This window comes from Strix uralensis, chromosome 5, assembly GCF_047716275.1.
Source record: "Strix uralensis isolate ZFMK-TIS-50842 chromosome 5, bStrUra1, whole genome shotgun sequence".
Taxonomy (NCBI): Eukaryota; Metazoa; Chordata; class Aves; order Strigiformes; family Strigidae; genus Strix; species Strix uralensis.
Genome location: NC_133976.1, coordinates 13,836,953 through 13,849,630, shown reverse-complemented (window position 1 = coordinate 13,849,630; position 12,678 = coordinate 13,836,953). Strand labels below are relative to the sequence as shown.

The window sequence follows — 12,678 nt, the reverse complement described above, 5'->3', positions numbered from 1 at the left end:
CAAATTTCACCTTCCTCATTTCCTCCCTGCATTAATATTTCACCCATTCCTCTTCCCATACTGATTTACTCTTTTTTGTTTTATTTGTGCCTTCTACTATGCAGTAGAGATAAAAGTGAAATTCTAAGCAGTATTTTACTCCAGAAGTGCAGGATGCTACCCTAGCGCAAACAGGCCATGGCAATATAGTTTTTTTAGCTTATCCTCCCATGCTCTGTGTTTTCTCTGATTCCTTTCTTGTCGCATTTAGAAGAGAAAATGTGAAATCACCGCTCCTCTGCAGCATGGTCCATTCAAATGCAGTACTGGAGTATGAAAGACTAGAGTGGCAAGCTTGATTATGCTTGACTTTTGCTATCTTGAGACTATTTTAATTTGTAAGACTTGGGAACACACCGAGGAAATGTTAAAATATTTTAAGTAGTTAAAGAAACTTTAACTACTTAAAAAGCCAGATTTACATTTATTCATTGTGATTTCAAGTGAAAAATCCACAAGAATTAATTGCTAGTATAAAAATGTGATTGCAGAAGCAGCAGTACATCAGTGTGCTTCCCCAAATTTCTCTTACTTTAAATCACGTGCTAAGTGCAGAATGACTGGTTTGTAGAATAAGGAAATTACAGGAACACTTCCTTCAAATGTGTTTTTCTTCTTAGTAAGTTGTGAAAGGTCAGCTATTGCTAAACGACGACATTCTGTGTGAAAGAGAACTGGCTGCCACCAGCCCCAAGCAGAACACGTTCCTCTCCGTGCACGCCTTCCCTTTGGTCAAGCCAACACAGAGACAGCCAAAAGTGCCTAAGTTTAGTCATGTCTTATGTGAACAAAAGTCCTTAATGGATTAAAGATGTTTATATGAGCTTTCTACTTTTAGACTCAAGAACTTGATGGCATCTTTAGAATCCCATCCTGAAAATGTGGAAATGCCTACTTACAGACGCTACAGACTTTTACACAGCAGAACTTGCTTAGAATAGGTTTTATTGACCTTTTAGCAAACCTAAGTCAAATAAAATCTCAGAGTTGGCAGCTGAAACCAAAGTAACTCCGCAGCTTGACCTTTACTGTGCCTCTTGTTTCCCTTTCTCTTAATGCAAGTGAATAACTTCTAATTTTGTCACAGAGGTGAAAAAAAACCCTAAGTGCAAAACATCTCATTATCTGTGTTGAGGTATAGTGTTTTGACCTCTAGCATCTGGCTGAGATCCGAGAAAGATAACACAGGGTTGCATGTATTATCTTTGAATAGTTTCCAGATGCGTCATTTAGTGTCATTTTTCCCCACCTGTATGAATTACAGATTTGCAATTACAGACAGGCAACATATGCCTGCATAGTTAACCTGCTGTATTTAACCGGAAAGAATTTTTAAGTGAAGTTAGTCACTGTGAGGCCAATACAACCTTTTGCCTTACAAGTCGTATCATGCACGTAGTTGTAGTGGGATTGTTCAGGTATATTTTAGTCAGAAGGTAGTTTCTAATGTGTCTTCCTTCACACACTTCATTTTATAATCTGATTGAATAAACAAATTTTCCCATAATGTACAAGAAAAAATAGGACATAACTGTTTGTGTTGTTAGTTTTAACTTCTAGAGACTAAGAAGAAAACAGGAAAATCCTACTTTAATAATGAGAAGCAAAAATTATGATATCAAACCTACACGGATGAGAAATACTGACTGTATTAAAATCAGTGGTAGATCTAATTTTTTCCTTCAGTAAGGTCAGAATTTCACTCAGAAAATCCTATGTGAATTTAGAAGGTGACATCTTTGCATAGACTGTGTTTTGCCTTTTTAATGACAGTTTAGTTGCTGAAAAACACAACCCTCATAAATTCAGTGCTTAAACTGGTCTTTGTGAAGTTTAGTGTTTATAGTTAAATTCTTAAAAGATAAATGTGAAAAACTTGGGTATGTCATTGAGGAACTCTACTCAACAAAGAACTCTTGGACTAGCTATTGTAACAAGACATAAAATTCACTTCTTGATTTGTGCAAGTACTTCAAGTAGATTATCTGCAGTTTACATTTTTCACATCTTCTGTTTGCTTCACTTGGTGTCCTTGCTTTATTTTTGTAGGCAGAAGCTATCCCTAAAAGAAATGGAGTATTACTAGAAAGACGACGAGAACTGCAGAAGGAAATTGAAATGACCAAGAGGAGTTTAGCTGAACAGGTGTTGAGTTTTGCTTTCTCATGCTTTTTCACTATAACAGTTGGGTTTCGGTCATGAGAATAAAGGGACTGTTTGAAGAAAAAATGGTGGGAGTTTCTAGCTGCAGCTTTCTGGTGAGAAAACATGCGATAGTATTTATTCAATTTTAAAGACCACTTGTTTGTCATATTCAAAAAAACATTTATCAGTGTTACTGGTCACACATTGGAAGGCAGAAAGCAAATTACTTTCTAGGTTAAGTCTTTCTGAATATCATTAACGACGTTGCAACTAGTATATGGGTATAAATATGGGTATAAATTTCTAGTATATGGGTATAAATTTCCTTTAGATATGGCACAGTGTCTTGTTGAAACAAGGGCAATTCAGCATTTGTACATTATCATTTTTCATCTTCAGAGTTTTGTCATTTGTGGATGTCCGTCTCTACTCAGCACAACCATATATAGTGTGGAAATGCAGATGTCTTGATTATGAGAGTATTAGTACTTGCCACTCTATAAATGACACTATAAGAAGCAATATATTTCAGACATACCTGCTTCTTAAGATCATACCTCCTTATCTTCTTTCCCTTATATCCATTTTATTTTTGTGCTGTCTTTGAATTCATTAGCATTATCAGGTGGGATTCAGCTTGTGTTTGAATACATATTTGTTTGGTATCTACATGTCACTATTTGTGTAGGGGATATGTATCTAACGTGCCACGGTAGTCAATAACAACTACTCATGTAGTCGGTGGCGCCTAGGAAGCCATCCATTCACCTCCTCCTAAAGAGGTCAGCCTACACTGGGTAGAACAAACAGCTCTTCAGAGTTCACTGGCCGTATTGAGTGAATCTTCAACAACTCTAGGCATCTACTTTATCGTTTTAAACTTGTTCTCTTAATGTGAAAGCTCAGTGTCATCCACTGTGTAGTATGGACATGTCAAGACCTGACAGTAAGCTTATCTGAAGATTACATGGCTATAAGGAACCATTCTGCCCAATGGACAATAGCTGAAAGATGTGCTAGACTGAGGAACAGAAATGCTTCTAGGTGATAAAATATTTTGACATGTTATTATAACAATTGTGCATGGTGTTTCAGATGGTATTTTAAAGCTTTTTTTTTTTTTTTTTTTTAAATCCACATAGTCTGTATATATGTGTACTTTGCAGATAAACCCAAAGGATTTCCAACTTTGGGTTTGCCAACACAGATGCATTGATGCATAAGGAACTGACTTCAATTTTCTTTAGGAAATGATGTCAGATATGGATACCCACATGTTAGAAGCATGTATTGCTGAAGAAGGCCGGCTTTTCAAAGAGCAGGAAAAATGCCGAGATGAGTTATCCAGACTTGCACATCTGACTTGTCTCAAGGTTGAAGAGAGGGAACAGAAATCTAGGGATGTTCAGAAAACCCAGGTAAAAAATGATCTCATATAATTGAAAGACTCCTCTAATGTGAAAGCTGGGATATGGAGAAATTAAATTACTAGTGAGGAGAGCCTTATGGACTCACTTTATTATTATTTCACTTTATTTATTATTTCCCACTTTATTATGAAGTTCCATCACAACACAGGAAGCTCACAATACTGTGTTGTTTTATTGGCAATTTATGGTGCAATGCAATAGCATATTGAAATACCATGCCACAATTGAAATAAGGTATTTGAAAGGACATTTCCTTTCAAGCCTATGGAATAAAGAGGCAGAAAACCAGATAGCCTCAACTGAGATTCTCAGAAGTACAACTATGTGTTTTATTTTACAAATATGTGGACATTAAAACATAAACAGAACTGCTACTCATTCCAAGGAGAGACAGCAATTTTTATTTGCCTGACACGTTTCCAGGTGTAAATTGTTATATTAATGTGAAGAAAGATGGAAAGGAAACTTTTCCTACTGTCACAGAAACTAGGACTAGTCATTGGATTTGCTGCCTGTGGTTTGCTGGCATTATAATATCATATGTGCTGTGATGTTGCACAGTTTATACTAACTCTCAGGTTTATATATGGGAACAAAGTATTTATGCTTCCCCAATGTATGTCTGTATTCAAATAGATTAGATAAGATACTCTTCTAGCACTTGAGGAATCTTCGACTGTCTGTAAACAAACATGTCAGGCTTTGCACCTTCAATAAAAATCAGTCCCAAAACAGATAAAAAAAATAAACATACAAAGTAATTAACACACACACGTGCTCAGAGTTGCAACCCAACATGCACCAGCTTTTTTAATAGCAGTCTCCTCCTCCTGATACCAGTGGGAGGTGAGAAAAGGCCTGGTCCACTGAAGGTTAAAGACGTGGGGTATTAAAGACTGAACACAACTGAAAACAAAAGGTCCAGAGCTGTAACAAAATGCAGATGTACTGTTCTACTCAATCATCAGTGACTACTTAAAAGACAGAAAAAAGTAAAAAAAATTACATTTGAAAAGGTACAATTTCAGTGGTGCATATGCCAAATAATTATATAGAGGTGGAACCTAGAGCTTGATTAACAGAAACAGTAGAACTCCAGATACAAGGGATCAAGCATTTTAAGATGCAGCATCAAATTATCTACATTAATAACAGTCGTTGTAAGCTTAATATACATAGAAAAACTGTGTTCTTTAATGTTGTTACAATAAAAGTATTTCATTAGAATTTGAATAAGTTCTTAGAATAATCTTACCTCACTGTCTTTTCCTTGTAAGAGGAATAGCTGTTCTGAGTCATTTCTTTTAAGAGATTTCTTTAATATATCTAAAGTGCTCACTGAATTCTATTTAAATTTCAGATACAACTCCAAAATATTATTAAAGAAATAAAAAGAAAGGATCTTGAAATAAGAGAGTATAAAAAGAGGAAAAGAGAAATCCAAAACCAGTAAGAAAATAATCACAACAATACATTAGCTAAAAAAGTCTTTTAAAGCTATTGTTATCCAAGTAATGTATGCATAAAATTATAATAATTCTTTCTTTCCACTTGTCATTTCTTCAGACTCCAAAAATTTGCTAAAATACATGATGTTATTCAAAATGAAAGGAATAAATGTATAAATCTGGTGCATGCTGCTCAGCAGAAAGCAAGTGAAATTAAAAACCGGGTAAAATTGCTAGGAAATGAAATAGAAAATTTAAGGAATACTGTTATAACCAAGGAAAGGTGAGTTTTAAGTAGGCTGTAGATCACAATTATAGAAATGTAAGACTAGAAAGACTCAAGAGAGAATCTAGTCCAACTTCAGCTATGCCTATATCATCCTTGATAGTTATTATCCTGATTTTTGAAATCTGACTCAAAGACATTTAGCCACACCCTTACACAATGTGTTCCAATTTCTTGTCACCCTAACACTTCACGATTAGCTTGGGCATCACTGCATGGCACAAAGCATTTTTGAGGTTTGTCTGGCTACTCTCTCACTTTCCTGTCCTTTGAAGGGATAAAGTATCATTGCAATTCCTTTGTACCACAGTTCTTGAACCTCCAGTATCAGAATTATCATGCTATTTCATTCAGTATGAACAATACTGTTGCACTCATACTTGCTTATCCTTAGACAAAAAGAGGTCCAATACATATGTGATTCCACAATAGACTGGTCTTTGGTACTATTAAATGAGTCACTAGCTAGTAATGTGGCTAATTATTAAATTAGAACAAACCAGGTTTCTTGGTTCAAACTCAAACTGAACTTTATTGGATAACATTTATTTCAGATCAAACAAAACATGGTTTCAATTTCCAGGCAATCCTAGTCAAAATGAAAGGTTACATTCACAACATAGAGGATGAGGTGGACCAGGTGGTGCATGTGATTCTGTTTTCTCATAGACCATTATTTAGTAGAGATGTCTTTTTGTCATCCTAGTGATGATATTCTGCAATATAGATAGAATGACAATGTCTCTGAAATTGGTATTTGGGCAAGTAGGAAACTAGTGAATAGTTAACTGTGTGTGCAAAACAACACCGCCAAAATTGAGTAGTTTAAAAGTATTTTTTTTTCCCAAAACTTCATTTTTCAGTGCCAAAAAATTGCAGAACCAGACCAAGGAATGCATGCAGGATACATTCACTCAAAGTATATTCTGAATCTCCAAGTAGCTTGATTTCAAAGTCGTGCTGGAGGGAGCTAGAAAAGAAGTGGAACTTCAGTGATTTAAGTGATTTTGTCAAGATGCACAAGCTGACTTTTTGTGCTAAAATTTTTGAGGTCTTCCCAATCAATCACTGTTGAAAGGAGGGGGAAAACAAGGCTAAGGCGGCATATATATAGTCCAGATTTCATAAACATCTAGTTATTATAGAGGACCCAACTCCAGTATAGATCCCAGAGACATTTTGATCTCTGCAAACCTAGTTTTAAAACTAGCAAGAGTTACTGAATTATCACTAATTCTCTTGCCTATGGAAAATATTTTTAACCCCAGTAACACACTTCTGTATCACAGTATCACTGACTTAACTGCAACCTACACGATTTGGAGGACAGAGTATCAGGCCAAATAAGAGAAAGTTTTTTTCAGAAAAAATTTAATAACACATTGCATTTCTGCAATATTGTCATGCTTTCAGTCTGAAATTTGCTTTACAGAAGTTTAATTCAATTCAGTAATACCCTGTGGAACTGGAAAATGTTATACACATGGGGAAAATAAATCAGAAAGAAGCTCATTGCTTTGCACAGAGTAATTCAGCAATATAATGATGGAGCCCGTGAAGAGAGGCAGGACATTTCATCTGCAGTTCTGTATTTTAACAGGACACTATGCTTCTCCTTTCACTACCTCTTTTGTAAGTTGACATGTCTATCTCCCCAGTGTAGATGAAGTAGTGATACTTGATCAAGAAGTGATACTTACCACAATCCAATGCAGTAACTTTAAGTTCCATGTTGTGAGCAAAGGAATGATCCATGTGGCAACAAGAATCTGTATTTTAAGTGAGGGACCATCATTTAGTGGCCAGCAAGGTTGCTGGAAAGAATCAGTTCTGTTCTTCATTTTTGTGGGTCTAAAATGTGATCTTGTCACTAACTTTTCATTTTGATTTTTTTTTTCTCATCTGTCAAACAGAGAAACTGGTAATTTTCTTTCTTGTGTGCATGTTGTGATACATTGTTTTATAAACAAAAAACTTGGAGACCTCTGAATCGAAACCACAAAATTGTTTAAATATCGCTCTTTAAATAGAAGGGCAAGATTTCTACACATTAAGACTTTACCTCACAGCTTATGCTCTGCTCTTGAACTTTATTTCTTACATCCCCTTGGATTAGCCAGTGGAGAAGAAAAGAGCTATAGTGCAGTACTCCATTTATAGCATTTTGTGGGGCCATAATCCAGTTCTCTTCAAGCTGGCAAGAGCTTGCAGATAGAAGCTGTTCTCAGAGAGTCTTTCCACTTGTAATGCTTCTGTGAAGCAGAGTTAGAAGATCCTTTGTGTATTTGAGGAATTAGTTTAAGCTCTGCTTTTAGTTGCTGAAATTGCTTTCAGATTGAAAGGACTAAAAACTTTCCTACTTTTCTGTTATGTTAAAGAAAATTGCAGAAACAACACCTGAAGAATACAAATAATGTAGCAATTACAGACAGTCTCAAAAGTGATTATTGCAAAATTGTACAAATCATACATGAGATGGAAGAAAAGAAAAAGCAACAGTGTCTGGATCTTGAGAGACTTACCAATATGGTCACCCCTATTGAAGAGGAAATTGTGCAGCTACGCAAAAAATATGAAAGGGCTATTCAGCAACGAAATGAGAGGTATATATCTAAATTTGATGTAATGTAGTGTTTAATTTTGACATTCATAAATCAACAATATTTTTCAATTTAGGAGCACTCCAAATTAGGAATACTAAAAGGCTGCCTCACAACAACGTTTCACTAAACAGTGTGCCTCACTGCAATGCCAATGCTGCTTTGCATTACACAGCTGTTTTTTCTCCATTGGTGATGACGTTCACTCTTCAGAAATATTATTAAAAAAATATGGTGGATTGGCTACTGAATGCCTTGAGAACTTGTAGCCTCCTGCTCTGTGCTTTGTGCACAGATAAGGTATAAAAATGCAGAAGATGTAAAGCTCCCTGATTATGATAATCCGGTTTCAAATGAATGCTGTGGAAGGCCTGAAGAGCTTTTAAAATTACATGAGAGACTCGAGTAACCTTTGCAATTGTTTGCACTCTGATTTTCACATTGTGATTATTTTGTTACTTATTTAAAATGTTGTCATGATATTAAAATAATGTTTGTGAAAGCTTTGTACATTTTCCCAGATTATTATTATATTTCAAGGTTGCCAGTTATGTTCTTGAATGGAATACACTGAATATGAGTCAAATTTTTTTAAATTTTACCTTTTCATTTTGGGTTTATTGCAGTGGTCTTCTGCTCAGAGATCGAGAAGAAGAACTATGCATTTTATATGAAAAAATAAACATTCAAGAGATGTTGTGTAGAAATGGAGATACTGAGATGCAAGTTATGGATGAAAAGATCAGATTTCTGAAGCTGAAGGTAGCTGAGAAAAAGAGACAGATTAAATTGTGGTTCAAAGCACTCCCAGTGAGGAAAGCCCTGGATGCACATCTGGTGGTACTTCAGATACAGGTTGGTGGGAAAGAAAGCCTTTTTTTGTTATTTGTATTATCTTGTATTTTAAAACTTAAGGTAATTTAATAGAAAAAAATGTGTGGCGGTACAATGTTTATTAAAACAGAAAGTTCAGTAATACACCTGTCTAGCAAAACACTGATGCTGTTTTTTAACTTCAGATATGTGAGTTTCTACGCTTATGTATAACTGGCTGATGCACTTTGTTATGCACATGCCAGATGCTTCCTGGGTATGGAACCTCAGCTAACCCTTCCCATAGCCTGAAGTGACAGTATGACTAAGCTGGAGAATGGGAGTCGTGGGGGAAAAATGGGAATGTAGATAAAATTTGTTAAAACTGTATTGAGGGGGTAGGTGGAGGGGTGGGAGATATACTTAGCTCTTCAAATTTCCAAAATAATAACTCAATTCACACTTGACCCTGAGCCTACTCTGGAAGCTGCTGCCTACAATGGTATAATCCACATATATTTTCTTCTACAGAAAAACAGTGTAAGTTTTAGTTCTAGTTACAAAATGACATTAAACAACGAACAAACTGCAGTGTTTGGGACATTCTTTCCTTGGTTTCTGAAATGGCTCATTTACTTTTGACCTTATCTCCAGATGGTAATTTTTTCCATACATATTCTGTTAGTGCCTGCACAAAATCATAAATTCGGGTGTACCATTGCCTTTCATAATTGCATTGATGGGAGCTGTGACTCACTGTTAAATAGTTCTTGCACTATTCTGTTACTTCTGGCCTTCTAAAGAAATTGTATGCTCTGCTAAAAGAATAAAATGTTGTACAATACCTTACGCAAATCGTACCCCAAAGAACTTTACAGTGCCATTACAGATTTAAATGATGAACAGAGGCAGTATGAAAAAAAAGAGGATAGACTAAAGAAAAAAAAAAAAAGAGATGTTTTCAGGTAAGATTTAGAATGAGACTGAGAATCACTGAGTCAAATACAGGAACAAAATGTAGATTATTTTTGTGAACTGACAGAGTCAATCATGAAACTTTGCTTTTTTTGTTCTGCACTCCTAAAACTTCTCCTTTGTGATGATGGTTCATGTGAAGCCTAAAATCACCCTTAAAGGGAGGCTATTGTTACAGGTACTTTAAATCTTTTTACAATATTGACATAAATCTAAAAAGTAGGAAAATACAGTTTGGTGTGATGTTACACATGGAGTGGTCTTAATACATGTTCCCAAATCAGAGATTTTCCAGTGAACAGTGGCAAATAACCAGTTATCAGCCTTTAAAATGTAACTAGATACTGTGTTGTTGCTGAATATTATGTGGTTCAAACTGGCCATTAAACCAGCCATGTCCTTATACTCAACTATTCTAGCATTAATACTCTTCCTCCCACTGCCAATAGCCATCTTTTCTAGTGAGAAATAGTTTCAAATTGTTTGGCTTTATCTTCATGATTTAAATAAAAGCCATAAGCCTGAATCTGAATTCTAGTGTTGTTTGCCAAATTCAGAATGCTAATTCCTGTACTGATTACAGATTTGATCCCATGTTGAAATCTAACTCGGCATCTGTTCAGTTATGATGTGCAAAGGATCTTACGACAATGATCAAGATTTTGACTTGATGTGGTGAATACAGATCTAAATCCCTTGTCTTGCCTATGAAATCAACCTCTGAAGCCAAGCTGAAATCTGAAGAGGTGGTATCAGGAGCTCCTTTTGGACTACTATTTGTCTATCTTTCAATTTAGATAATTATAAACGTTCGGAGAGAGGATCAGTGCACCACAAAGACTTTGAAACCCTGATTTTTATCAGAGGCCCTTAGACCTCCTCTAATGCAGACTACAAGTCTCATTTCTGAGTTCTCTTTGTTTTTATTTCTCCATTCTGTTGTGACCTTGTGTAGGAGCCAGTGTGCCTAATCTTAACTTCATGTTAGTAGCCCACAGAACAAATTATGTAGATAAGTGAACAAGGTCTCTTTATTAATGGAAGAACAGGGTGTCTTTGCCTCCAGGGAGAGATTCTGATAACCTTGCTTAGGGAGCACAATATTCCTCTTGGAGATCTTTATTCTCAAGGCATCTACCTCTCCCCATCAATGGTAGGGGAAGCTTTGAATCGTGTAAGAAGGATGCTTCAAAAGGCGTCTACAATTGAAATACAGTTTAGACCATCTGAATTAGGCAGGCTGAAACTTGTACCCGTACCTCTTAAATTTCCTTCTTTCTTCTTCCTACCCTTCCTGCCTCCTTAAGTCTTGGGTATTTTTCAGACTTTGTCATCTTAGTCTTATCTGTCCTATTTTTCTCCTCTCCTTCATTTCCCAATCTTCCCATTACCCCAGAACTTTTTTCCTTTTTCTTGCTCCACAGGTGAATTAAACTTTCTAGTACTGACTGGTGAATGATTTTCCAACAACAGATATACATCATTGATAATACTTCAAATATATAAAGAGAGATCTAAAAGGAAAACAAGATTCAGTCTTACAAAATAGAAAAGATTTCAGTATTTGTTTGCATTTGACTGAGATATTTTGACTCATTTAGAGACAGTTTGAATCTATGTCCCATATATTCTCACCAGATGCTTTAATCAGCACTAAATTAGCTGTTCTGAGATAGGGTATCTATTCCTGTTAGAGATGTATCTCTTGGCATAGATGAATGAAAGAGTACTTTGTATTCAATAGGCTGCAGAAGGTGACCCCCTATCTAGGTGGCTGTGGTACCCATTGGGAAGGGGAGAAGCACAGGACAGGGCTGTGTGGCAAGTCAGCAAGAACAAAGGTTTCACCTGGGTCTCCTATATTCCACATGAGCTGCTTAATCATCAAACTGATGTATGTTCCACTTGTACACTTTTCATCAGAAGCTGCATGTTTCCACAAAAGAATGAAACATTGGTGAATAGGTTTTAGCTAATGAAATACTGTTGTCTTAAGCAGTACCAGGCCTTTTCTAAGCAAGTGCTAGTAACGTGGACTAGGTATTTTTTTTACTATCAATGTAAAGCACTAAAACCAAAAATATTTACAGGTACTTCCTTTATCTGACACAAAAACTACCTGGTGAGATTCTAAGGTGGTTTTCTCTGGGCATAAAACTATGTAACATCTAATTGGGACTGCACATCAAGACACTCTTCCTGCTGACTGAAATGACCCGTGAAATCTAATCTGCCTTCATGCATTAATGAGAAATACTTAGCATTAATCATTCATTAGTCCAACACGTAGACCTGCTGAGCTGTCAAGATGCTATAAATGGGACTTTAATGCCTCAGAGTTCAGCTAATGTACAGGGACTGTCAGTTTATTTGAGGCATTTGGCATCAATGTTTGTCCAGCTTTCAACACAATCCCATGAAAATCTTCAGACTACATCACAGTCATAGAAAAACAGGGCTCATAGAGTGGTAAAGAGTTTACTTAGGCAATCCTGCTCCTACTCCAGCATCAGATTGCCTGTCATTCCTGAGAGGGCTAAACTGTGCTTTCAAGCCGCCACCGGGAAACCCCAGTTTTACCAGCAAGCTATCCCAGTCCTTTCTTAACAGTGGAAAGATTTTCTTAACCTTTAGCCTGGATCTCTCTTGCTGCAGTGTCAGAACAGTGATTTGTATTCTGTCCACTGGGGACATGACAAATGGATTATTCTCTTCCTCCCTGCAACATTTCATGTTACTGGAAGAAAGTTAATCATGTTCCTCTCCCATTCTTTTGCTAAGCAACCCTGTTTCTTTCAATCAGCCCTTACAGATTTTTCTTGGTTTTTTTTTTTTTTATTTGCCCTTTTCTAGTGCTCTATGTACCTTACCTACCTTTGAGATTTCTAAAATAGGCACCAGATCTTCACTTTTTCAGACCAGTCCCTTTAGCTGGGTATGTG

The 12,678-nt window shown here is 36.2% G+C and overlaps 1 protein-coding gene across 1 annotated transcript in view; it reads left to right on the top strand.

Moving 5' to 3' along the window:
* Positions 1-12,678, top strand: part of CCDC146 (coiled-coil domain containing 146) — a 79,099-nt gene that overhangs the window by 57,871 nt on the left and 8,550 nt on the right. The window contains exons 10-15 of the mRNA XM_074869896.1: positions 2,089-2,184; positions 3,432-3,602; positions 4,975-5,063; positions 5,181-5,345; positions 7,727-7,951; positions 8,575-8,803. Coding sequence (XP_074725997.1) covers positions 2,089-2,184; positions 3,432-3,602; positions 4,975-5,063; positions 5,181-5,345; positions 7,727-7,951; positions 8,575-8,803 — 975 coding nt within the window. The remainder of the gene's footprint in view (positions 1-2,088; positions 2,185-3,431; positions 3,603-4,974; positions 5,064-5,180; positions 5,346-7,726; positions 7,952-8,574; positions 8,804-12,678) is intronic.